The sequence below is a fragment of the Condylura cristata genome, unplaced genomic scaffold (assembly GCF_000260355.1).
Source record: "Condylura cristata isolate star-nosed mole 26May11 unplaced genomic scaffold, ConCri1.0 scaffold00012, whole genome shotgun sequence".
Lineage (NCBI taxonomy): Eukaryota > Metazoa > Chordata > Mammalia > Eulipotyphla > Talpidae > Condylura > Condylura cristata.
In genome coordinates this window covers 34,221,040-34,233,382 of record NW_004567113.1, presented here as the reverse complement: position 1 = coordinate 34,233,382, position 12,343 = coordinate 34,221,040, and the positions used below count along the sequence as shown (strand labels likewise).

General features: G+C 34.1%; 1 protein-coding gene across 1 annotated transcript in view; it reads right to left on the bottom strand.

The window, feature by feature from the left end:
• Positions 1-4,271: 4,271 nt before the first annotated feature.
• The window catches only part of GABRG1 (gamma-aminobutyric acid (GABA) A receptor, gamma 1), a 39,198-nt gene continuing 31,126 nt past the window's right edge, over positions 4,272-12,343 (bottom strand). The window contains exons 8-9 of the mRNA XM_004681317.2: positions 11,090-11,301; positions 4,272-4,807 (exon numbers count right to left, since the gene is read on the bottom strand). Of these exons, the coding sequence (XP_004681374.1) occupies positions 4,538-4,807; positions 11,090-11,301 (482 nt within the window). The 3' untranslated portion in view covers positions 4,272-4,537. The remainder of the gene's footprint in view (positions 4,808-11,089; positions 11,302-12,343) is intronic.

Below are 12,343 nucleotides of genomic sequence, written 5' to 3'. Positions count from 1 at the left end.
ATACAGGCTAGAAGTACAGGGGTGGTGAGAGGCTTCACCAGAGACAGAATGGAGTCTAGAACAGGCAGATCGATGAAGTAAACTGCTGAGGGGAGGAGAGGTCTGCTGTGCCAGGTGGATCACCATGGGGGCCCAGAACTGAACTTGCACTGAAGTGGCTGCGGCTAGTTTGTAGTGCTGCGCCCCAACCTGTTGTGCCACCAGGGAGGGCCCTGATTTTCTCCTCATGAATCTCAACTTTCAATAAAAATGGCTTTTTTTGGGGGCCCTCCCTGGTTGCGCAGCGAGTTAAAGCACAGCACCGAGAAGCTAAAGCCACTTCAGCATGAGTTCGATCCCCGCCTGCCCCGGAGGAGATCCACATGGCGTGGCAGACCTCTCCTGACCCGCCCGCTGCTCCCCTCAGCAGTGTACTTCGTAGATCTGCCTGTTCTGTACCCCACTCTGTCTCTGGTGAATCCTCTCACCCTCCGCATCACTGGCCTGTATCCCAGTTCTGTATGAATAAATCTTTAAAAAAAAAAATGGCTTGTTTTTATTTGTGCATAGGCTTCTGTTTCTTTATTTTAGCTGTTTACTCAACTAGAAAAGGTGGTATCTGTTATCCTATCTATTGACATATTTAATTCTCAGGCTACCATCTCTAAACACATAGCCTCTCTCGGAAATCTTCCCAGTGTCATTCGCCTCCCATTAAACTGTATAATCCTCTGATTATATTACATGTCCTTGACAGTTTGTTTTTATATATTCCCAACTGTATTTAAATCAGTACTTTATACATGGGAAATGCTGCGTAAATATTTTTACATTATGTCACTTCCAAAATGCAAACAACAACAAAAAAAGGCAGAGCAATGTTGTCAATAGCATTTGGGAACGCCATTTTGGAACATCTTTCATATAAACTTGGTAACAATTTCTGTGCCTTTTACAGTGGCCTCTCTGAGACTCCTGGACAGTAAAAAGCAACAATGATCAACAATACTAAACATACCTGGTTTTTACATGGTACAGCATTGAGGCATTAAATCTGATGACTCAAGAAACACAGCTTGCTCAGAAATTATCTCCAAGATGCACTTAGTAGGAAACACAAAATCATTAAGTGTTTACTGGATAACTGCCCAGCCAGTACTAAGATCAATGAGATATTTGCAATTTGCTATCTTACCAGAGGAAATTTTTCCAGAGTGAAAACTGACACTTATATAGAAATTTTGATACTTTCATATATTCTTTTTTATGTTATTTCAATAATTTTTATTAGCTTATTTCAGTTTTACCCAAATAAGTCATCCTATATAAAGCTCATCTCTTGTATAATTAAAACACAAAGTTCACTTAATCACAGCATATTGACTTGGAATATAATTTTGCATTTTACAATTATGGTCCCCTTGACTTAAATGGACAATCAGTATTTTTCATGATGAATCTTAGATTTAAATTTATTTTATTTTTTTTATGCATACAAGAACTGGGGTAGAGGTCAGAGGTATAGGTATGAGATAATTCACCAGAGACAGAGTGGGGAGCAGAACAGGAAGATCGACAGAAATACACTGCTGAGGGGAGCAGCAGGCAAGACAGGAAAGGTCTGCTGAGCCATGTGGGTAGCTCCCTAGCCAAGGATAAAACTCATGCTGCAGTGGCTGGCAATAGCATAGTACTGCTGAGGCTAAGCTCCTGTGACACCAGGGAAGCCCCTTCATGTTGAATCTCTGTTGAGAATGCAGTACTCGATTTTATGTTTCTTGTTAAGTAAAAATTAAGTCTATTTTATGATTAAATATTGATCTCAGAATCTAGGAACACACTGAAGGAAATAAAGTCTCTGGTTATTGTATATAACACATATTTACTGTGGTTTAATCTAAAATAGTTTTAGGAACTTCTTTATGAAAATCTTTAATTTAAATAAAATGTATTCAGTAATTATCCCATTCCTATCTACACTAAAACTTTAGTTAGTTTTATAAAAGTATGTTGTCCTTTCCCTGAATTCTTACCTAATCCTATTTTTTTTTTTCAGAAATTACTTGGAATTTAAGAATTAACTTCAAGTAAATCTACATTTATTTATGTAATTCCATAATAAAAATGGGGCAGTCACATTTCCCCTCATTGGAAATTTTTAGATTCTGGTCATATACATAGAAGATCAGTCTATATGATTTAACAATTTCCCAAAATGACTTTAATTCTCTAATTGGAGGATTCTAATTCTCTCATTATCCTTCTCACCCTCTTAATTGACTTTTGTGGTTCACGTGAATATTAAAAACATTTAAAACCATCACAAACACAAATTCCAGTGAATTCTATAAATTAAGATATAACTCACCTGGAGATAGAGGAAAATTATTTTAAGAACAATTTCTAAAGATGACAAAACTAATAAGAAGGAAGAGGACTCACATTGCATTTTCTTTAAATATCAAGTCTATTGAATTTCTTGTAAAAAAAGATTGTAACTGTCTTTACATCTTTTCATATGCATTTTTAATAAGACCTGTATACCTCTTTAATAGTATATTTTAGTAAAACTACTAAATATACTACCTGCTTTGAAAGCAAGATTTTGTTTTGATGATATATATAATGAATATATGGGAAAAAGCATCATCCATATTTTTATTAAATTTATTTCTACTTATAAATATTGACAACGCTTAATGTTAAGTTAAACACCAATAAACCAAAAATATTTATATAAGTGTTTTTAAGTATTTTAAAATATAGTCATGCTCAGATTGACTTGAAAGAATCACAGAATTAAAACTGCCCTCAGGGTAACAAGTAGACTATAGCTTACAACATGGAAATAGTCCTAACACATTTTAGTGAAGTGTTTCATTCTTCATAGGTACTTTTTTTCTTTACCTATCAATGAATGTTTACCTTAGTTATTCCCATTAATATTCATTGTTATAAAAAGTAAATGCACGAATAATTTGTAAATGAATATATATATTCCACATTCAATTTGGCTTACCATTCAAAAAAAAAAAAAAGCAATGTCAGTGGATATTTGGGAATTATTTTTAAAATCCATGTTTCTTTTTTTTAGAGGTTTATAACCAAAGTGAAAAAAAAAAAGATTTTGCAAGGGAACACACACTAAAATATCTCTCTTAATTAAATAAAACATGAGTATAGCTACACAAGATTATTTGGAACACATTCAAGTGATGCATATATTCACTACCCACAAGGTGGAATTAATGCATTAGGAATGAAAGGAACAAATGCACGTTTCCTTCATATTCCTTAAGACAGATAAACCTGCCAAACTGTTACATATAGTTGCACTTGACCATGGGAATGATTTTTAAAGTTTACCTCCGAGTTCATTCTGATAATTTTTCAGAAAATTGGGTGATGATGAATTAACATGGAGTTATTGTAAACAACTGAGTTAAGTCTAAATAACAAAATAAAGTCTAAATTTAACTCTCATCTTAGCAGGAGAGAATTTTGGAAACTGTTAGTCAGGAGATTTATAGTAGCAGTACCTCTAACAAAGCTCTGTGTTTAACATGATTTTCGAGCCTGCTCCATGTCCTAGAATAAGAATATCATAATGTATTTCTGAGGTTGTAAAATTAACCACGTCCAAACTTAAGAGTTAGAAAATGTAATATACAACAAATGCCTCAAACTTTGTTCACAGAATATTTCTGATCTGAAAAAATGTTAATATGACATATTTAAAATGATCTCCTCAATAAAAACTTCAATCTACAAAAAAATATTCTTTAGTCACTATGAATAAACACAAGCATTTTCCTTCAACCTATTTGTTAGTTCAGATAATGTAATCTCTGTAAAGCATCAAGGAAATACCAGTCCGCTTTGTATTTAATGTCAGTGTTGGTATAGTTAAGCATTTCAATGTCAGTCTTACCATACTTCCAAAATTATGAGGTGAAGGATAAAATGTTACCATTATTCTATTTACTGTTGAATAAAGAAATAAACTGGTTATAAGCACAGATAAAATTGGCCTTTTCTTCTTTAATTAATAAAGAATTTAAAATTTAATTACTTCTCGGGAGTAAAATCTCTATGAAGTAAGTCCAAGGAAATCATGGCTTTGTTTTTATCTAGCTCTGGCTCAAATAGAGCAGAGAAATAAAAAGCAAGAGCAAAAAATCAGATAAAAAATATCAGCTATGCAAATATACTACTTCCGTTCAAAACAATAATAGATAATATTTAAATAAAATATGTATTAGTCTAAGAATATTAATCACAGAAATTATAAATTTAAAACTCTAACAGCATATAAGAAAATAATGAAAATTAATTGAAAATATATAATTGTACTTTAACATACTAAATTTTGCAACTAGTCTGTTTTATATCTAAAAGCGGTTACTTTATTTACCTATGAAACTCTTAAAATAATCACAATGGTATTCACATGTATGAATTTCTTTTGAATTTTAAATTTAAACTTCATGTACTGAAGTACAGAAGATTATATTGGATTTAGTCAAACTTCTTATAACTTTTGCCTAGTAAATAGAATTTATAGGTAAAGATATCCAACCCAATAAACCAGATTAAACAGAGCAAAAGCTGTTGGGAAAAATATTCGAGAATAGGAATCAATTTTGGCAATACGTATGTGTATCCTTCCTTCCCTCCAAGATCCTGTTCTGCAGTCCTCAAAGCAGCAGAAGAAACTGGCACAATCTTTGCCCTCCAAACATTGATATCCATAATCATCTTCTCCCTGTGGCATAGAAATGCTGTTCATTGGAATCAGAGTAGATCCAGGTTGGACTCCAGGGGACACCTGAGTAAAACAGTAAATAATAGCATGAAGATCAATTTATGCAAACGAAGAGACTGCTATGCAATAAAAATAATGTTGCTTCCCAAAAATCAAATAGGCATTCCATTCTAACATGTTTTTAGGTAAATTTATAATAAATAAACATTATTTTACATTACAAAAGCTATGATGAAAACCACCCTTCAAAAGTGAAATATACCTATGCCTTTAGAAAGTTGACTTACCAAACAATAGTTAACTATGAATCCAGTTCTGGTAAGACTAAACCTTATATTTGTATGCTATTTTACATAAAGAAAATTTACAATGTTATAATTATCTGTTTGTTACTATGTTATATAATTTATTCTACTAATAGAACAGATAGCATTTTGATGAGATTGACATTTGGGGAGCTGTGAATGAATATAAAAGGTGTGGGGTTTTAGCAGTGGATAAGCACAAGGCACCATGAATATTTGAAAGAGACAATATGCAGGAGTTAAAAACTCAGGCCTGGGAGCTGGTATTTAAAATTCTGCTTATTCTACCAATACAGTTATCTTCAGAAGTAAAATTACATTAGTATTCAAATTTTGTTATAGCTGTAAAGAGAAGATTTCATCATTTTTGTAAAGTTAGTGTTTTATTTTGCTCAGTAATAATACCTATTGTTTTATCGGGATTATTTGGGACACTTTTTATGGTATTGGTCCAGAATGAATTTACATATTTAAAAACAATTTTAAAATATAAAATATCAAACAAGTCCATGATACTGCTGAACATTAAAGCAAACGGTTTGAAGTCAGACATGCTTGAACTGAAACTCCAGCTCTGTCTAATAGATCTGTACAAATTTGAACAAGAAACATAATCACCTATCTCTTTATTTGCCACAATCATAATCTCTATGTCTTTGAGAGTACAAAAGTCAAAATAACAACACAAACCACTATTTAATGATCAAATGAGAGGTTCGCATGAACACCAAGCAAACTATTTGAAAAGTGTGCTACTAAGACGTAATATTATTGTTATTGTCCTGCTAGTGTTGTTTTCATCATCAGCTCTCGAACATGTGCTAAATAACAAGCATAAACAACAACAACAACAAAATTGGGCCTTGTCACAATACGTTACCTAAAAATGATCTATGAATTGCCCCTTAAATAAAATGGCAAGTAAAATGTGAATAGAGATTGCAGCTTTGGTTATTCTTCATCCTTCAGAATGTTTTCATATGAATCATACAAGTATTATAATACTGGCTTATTATCTAAACACTAAATAAGATGCTGAGATTATAAAAGTGGTTTTAGCATATCATTAACTTACAACAAAAGTGATTTTCATCTTAAACAAATTTTCATCTTAAATGTTTAAAATCTATGAGAGTCATAAAATTAAATATTGTATAAAAAATATCTTAAAATTAAACACAGAAATGAGAATTTCTTAAAATTGAGACATATTCAACTCATTTTCTTAAAAGAAACAGAATATGACCCACCAAATATTAAAAATTCAGTAGATTCAGGGCAAAGCAAATAATCACATTTAGTGATTTTTTTAAGAGATAAATGCATCACACAAATCTTAATAACCATATTAGAAACAAAATGTGCAGCCTGAAGATAAGGAGCAATGCCCTAAATACAAATAAATTCATGACTCTGCTTGCATAGCTGTATTATAAAAAGCAGAAGCAGTATATTATTATAAATGTTAATGACAGATCTTTTGAGGTTGGCACTTGGAGAAACTTGACTAGACTCCTAAATTTTAGTGGATCAATAAAATAATGTCAAAAAACGGGACAAGTGATTTTCATTTTCTTGTCACATAATAATTAAATAGCATATATTAAAATGCTTTTCAGAGTAAAAAGTGATTAAAATACAAGTTTGTTAGTTGGCAATTTCAAGGTTATCTGGAATAAAATGCATTCCATTTATCACTTAGCATGGCTATAAATAGAAAAATGGCGTGTATGTTGGCAGATATCAAGTGTGTATGAGAGGAATGATTAAATACAAAAGCTCAGATGTGGGGAGCTGTAGTGTTTCATTTAAGAATGTCCTAATTTCTGGTGGTCAAAAATCATGGAAAGCTTCTATTGCAGGGACATTTTAAATGGACAATTTGCCAGTTTTCTGCTGCTTCCACAAAACATTACAAATTCACAAATTGAAAGAAACTACGTCAATGAATGAGGGATATGAACAGAAAGACTTTACATGTGTTGATAAACATATTGAAAGAATGAATACTACATCAATAAATAACATATTTTGACACATGGATTTCTGACCTGAAAACCACTGGGGTGATATACACAACCCAAGACTTTTATATGTGAAGTGCAATCACTTAATTTACAATTTCTCAAGTAAAGGCCCTGTTGCCCCCCTCAAATAGTAATCATTGGAGAAAAAAAATAAATTGGCTTAAGTTACATAAAAAGAAAGAATATAGTTGAATAAAATTTATTTTAAATGACAGTTTTGAAATTATACTAATTTTTTGTTTTAAAAATTCACTAAGAATAGGCCCTCCCTGGTGGTGCAGCAGGTTAAAGCACTGCACTGAGAAGCTAAAGCCACTTCCGCATGAGTTCGATTCCCGCCTGCCCCGGAGGTGACCACATGGCGCGGCAGACCTCTCCTGACTCGCCCGCTGCTCCCCTTAGCAGTGTACTTCATCGATCTGCCTGCTCTGCTCCCCACTGTCTCAGGTGAATCCTCTCACCGCCCCTGAGCCTCTGGCCTGTACCCCAGTTCTGTATGTACAAATAAATAAATCTTTAAAAAAAAAAAATTCACTAAGAATAGACCTGAACTTAAGGTTTTGAGATATGGAGACTACTCTCATTATTAAAGATATATAAGTGCCTGGTTAAATGTTAAATATTATATTCCTTATATATTAATAATATAGTTAACTATACAGTATATATTTTAAGTATAAAATATCATAACATTAAATATTAAGTAAAAATAAAAATATTGATGTACAGATTATATTGTGAATAATTACATACTATAATTGCTAGTTATAATTGTAAATGAATTACAATTCATTCAATCCATGCTATTAACTACTAGCAAAATGAATTATTAATATAATTAGGTGAATTATATTATAAAATACTGATTATATTACTATTAATTTCTCATTTAAAATATCACATGTGAGAACACCAGTCTAAGTATAGTAAGAATACCAGTCTAAGTATAGGTTTTCTTCACTCTACTTTTACGAAATCCACCAATGATGATGCTCAAAAATTCTAAAAGCCATGTCAGTGTTATAAAGAGACATGAGGTGGCTCTTGGTGATGCTGATCTATCAATCAACATGTCAAAATTTGTAATGAAGGCCCTCCCTTGTGGTGCAGCGGATTAAAGCACAGCACTAAGAAGCTAAAGTCACTTCAGCATGAATTTGATCCTCGCCTGCCCTGGAGATGAGATCCACATGGCATGGCAGACCTCTCCTGACCCACCCACTGCTCCCTTCAGCAGTGTGCCTCATGGATCTGCCTGTTCTGATCCCTTCTCTGTCTCTCACTGCCCTTGCACCTCTGGCCTGTACCCCAGTTCTGTATGCACAAATAAATACATCTTTAAAAAAATTTTTTGTAATGAGTTTCTCAAAGACAAATAACAGATGGAAAGAGGCCAGCAGATAGAGGAGACAAAAAAGCTATAATTCATAAAAGGATTACGTTTCTGGAAACATGAACATGAATGGAGAATCTGCTCTTTCCATCAGAGATTCAGAGATACTCACATTAAGGTAGGGTGAATGGGAGTGATAAATAGGGATAAAACATTGAATTAATTAAGTGTCCATCTCCAGAACAGCTGCACCGGTTTGAGCAGCAGCTTATCTACTGTTCACAGAGAGGCAGAGAAGATATCAGGCTGGAGTTCGCTCATGGCCAGACTCTGTAACTTCTAAAACATAAATGACCTCGTACTTTCAGAGAGAGGATTAGGATGGATGAAGTTAATATTGAAGGTCCTAATAATGCTCTCCTCATCATGTAGTATGTAGATGTGGAATTATCAGATGCCATGCTATACACACACACACACACACAAGTGAAATATAGCAATTAAAACACAGCAGTTAAAAGCTAAGTTTACAGGGCCAACTGTAAGGAAATTGCCATAAACTTTTGATGTACTAGCAACAGAGAACAACTAGAATTACTGACTATAATAATCCAGGGAACATAAGAGAATATTAAATCTAATTTGTTTACTCAAAAAACTTGAAGAGATATTGTGTCAACATAGTATCCATTTAAGGGGAAAAGATTAACAGTTAAAAAGTAAAGCTCTAAGAAATTAATTTAAAATTTTTTTAAAAGATTTATTTATTTAGGCCCTCCCTGGTGGCGCAGTGGGTTAAAGCATAACATTGAGAATCTAAAGCCGCTTCCGCATGAGTTCGATTCCCGCCTGCCCCCGAGGTGACCACATGGTGTGGCAGACCTCTCCTGACCCGCCCACTGCTCCCCTCAGCAGTGTACTTCATCTATCTGCCTGTTCTGTTCCCCACTCTGTCTCTGGTAAAGCCTCTGGCCTGTACCCCAGTTCTGCATGCACAAATAAATAAATCTTAAAAAAAAAAAAAGATTTATTTATTCACACAGAACTGGGGTACAGGCTGGAGATGCGGAGGGTGAGAGGATTCGCCAGGGGCAGATTGGGGAGCAGAACAGGCAGATTGACAAAGTACACTGCGGAGGGGAGCAGCAGGCGGGTCAGGAGAGGTTTGCCAAGCCATGTGGATTTCCTCCAGGCAGGCGGGGAGCCTGGGATCAAACTCATGGGGAAGTGGCTTAAGCGTCTCTGTGTAGGGCTTTAACCCGCTGTGCCACCAGGGAGGGCCTGGTGTAAATTACTGTAAATTTTAAAAATTTAGTGTTATCAAATAAAATCTTGAGGAATTTACACCAACCCATAGGAAATATGTCAGAAAGAAAATTTGGAATACATGAATAATTTACCTAAAGGGTCTAGATTTACTCTAGTAATTACAGAGTAGAAAAATAAATCAATTAGAAGAAGGAATCAAAAAAATTTCTAGAAATATTACCCGGGAATATTAACTAATGAAAAAATAAGTGAGTTAATAAACAAAATGTGGGGCCTCCCAGGTGGCACAGGGGTTAAGTCTCGGCACTATGAAGCTATCCACAATCACTGCAACAAGAGTTAGATCCCAGCCAGGGAGCTGACCCACATGGTGCAGCACCTCTCCTGTTTCATCCACTGCTCCCCTCAGCAGTGTTTTTCAGTACATCTGCTTGTTCTATTCCCCATTCTTTCTCTGTGGAATCCTCTCAAATCCTGCACCTCTGACTTACACCCCAGTTCTTATATGCATAAATTAATAAAATAAACTTTTCTTAAAAAATAACAAAAATGTGTACTTATTCTTAAGAAATATTATTTTACATCATGGGGAAAATTATGATGAAAAAATTCAGGCAAGAAAGTAAAAAAGGTTTACTAAAAAATAGTTGTTAGATGTGCATTAGAATTACTCAGAGTAATGAATTAGAGATTTTTTTAATTAACCCTATATTATTAACTATAGTAATTATTAGTGGTAATACAAAATATAAAAGAAATGAAAAGGAAAGTACAAAAGAAATCGGTTGGAAAGTTACTTCTTTTATATGGAATAATTGATAACTGGAAACTATAGTCAATCATCCATGCTTAATTATTTCAGAATTAACAGAATAAATCAACTTGATGATATGTTATGCAGATATGATTGGGAAGTGGGAGTAAGAGAGTACAGATATACAAAACCAAAAATTAAATATAGAATTTCAGAACTACAGTTTTCATACACAGTTGAAAATAAACAGTAAAGAAGGATCTTTACCTCTAAAAAGTAAGTTAATTTTGTGGCTCACTTAGAAGTATAGATTCTCACATTAAAAATAGGATCAAAGAGAGATCTTACATACTGTTTTTTAAGTAATATAAAGAATCTTATAAAGTAATCTTAAGTAATATAAAGAATTCACCATTTGTGGGAAGTTTGAAAGCATAATTAAATCCTTCTTCACAAAGATGATCATTTTCTAAGGAGAAATATAAATACACCATTTCAGGTGGACAATGTAAGATAAACCAATTTATCATTATATTATTTATTTTTTCTGTTGGATTCTGGTGCATCCATATTAGTGTAAGTAAATATACATGAATATTCAAAAACAACACCTTTAATAGCAAGTTACTGCTTATAAAATGCAGGTTTTTCACATACCGAGGACTTGTTTTTCAGCTTTTTCTCTTTAGGTGCATTTTCTTTTTTGTTGCTGGTAAAATAATGCAATGCACCATATTCCATCAAGGCTGCAAAAACAAAAATGAAGCAAACAGAAACAAAGAGATCCATCGCAGTCACATAAGAAACTTTTGGTAAGGATTTCCTGGCGATTGTACTCAGAGTTGTCATGGTCAGAACAGTGGTAATACCTATGCAGAAAGGGAAAAAACAGAAGATGAAAGTAGCAGCCTTTTCCTTCTTTTACGTGATTTGGTAACTCTATGGGTGAAAATAAATAATGCAATCCAAAGGATATGATTACCTGTGAGTTAGTAAAAGACTTGCTGGTAATCTTAGCTACTTCATATCCAATGTGTTCTTAGTGACTATGCAAGTTCTAAGCATTGCGCACCTGTGGTGGCCCAGTACCCCCTGGCACTTTCTGCATTCATTGGTTACCAGTTTCTGGGCCCTCCTTGGTGGTGTCAACACTATCACCCCAACAGCCTGAGTTCCTTTATGGCCAAGGAGCAAATCTCTCCTGTTTTGCTTGCTGTACCCCTTAGCAGTGTATTTCAGTATATCCACCTGTCCTTCTCTCTAATGTGTCTCTGGTGACTTCTCTCACCCCCACACATCTGGCTTGCACCCTAGTTCTTCTATGCACAATTTTTTTTTTTTAAGGAAAGGTAGCATTTTCTGCCACTTTGTCTCAGATATGTGCGGAGGTGAGGACACAGACTGAAATGTAACTGAGGAGATCTAAGAACACAAGAACACAAGCAACATCCAAAAGTTAGCATGACAGAGACAGAAGAATATCTTTTCCTTTTTCCTTATAGCTCTCTGCTGGGGGACAACAACCAGAACTCCATCTTGGACTGTAAGATGATCTTGGGAGTTAAAATCTCCCACAACACAGCAAAAAGTTAGGAGCTGAGTTTCTCACATTGCAGTGCACCATATAATCCTTTCATAACAACCTCTGGACTTTTACATGAAAAAAAAATACACCCCTACCTAATTCAAAACACCATGATTTGAGATTTTTCTGCCACATAGAAGCAAAATTAAATGAGCATAGCATTTTCATATAGCCACCATGCTAGCTGTCCCACCATTGGGTCTTTGCTAACTCCTCCAAAAAGTTTGCACTGATTCTATGAGAAAAAGTAGCAAGTGTGATAGGTACCCACCTCCCCTGCCATCCTCTAAACATTTATTTTGCTTTCTCTGCATTTTTATTACTCA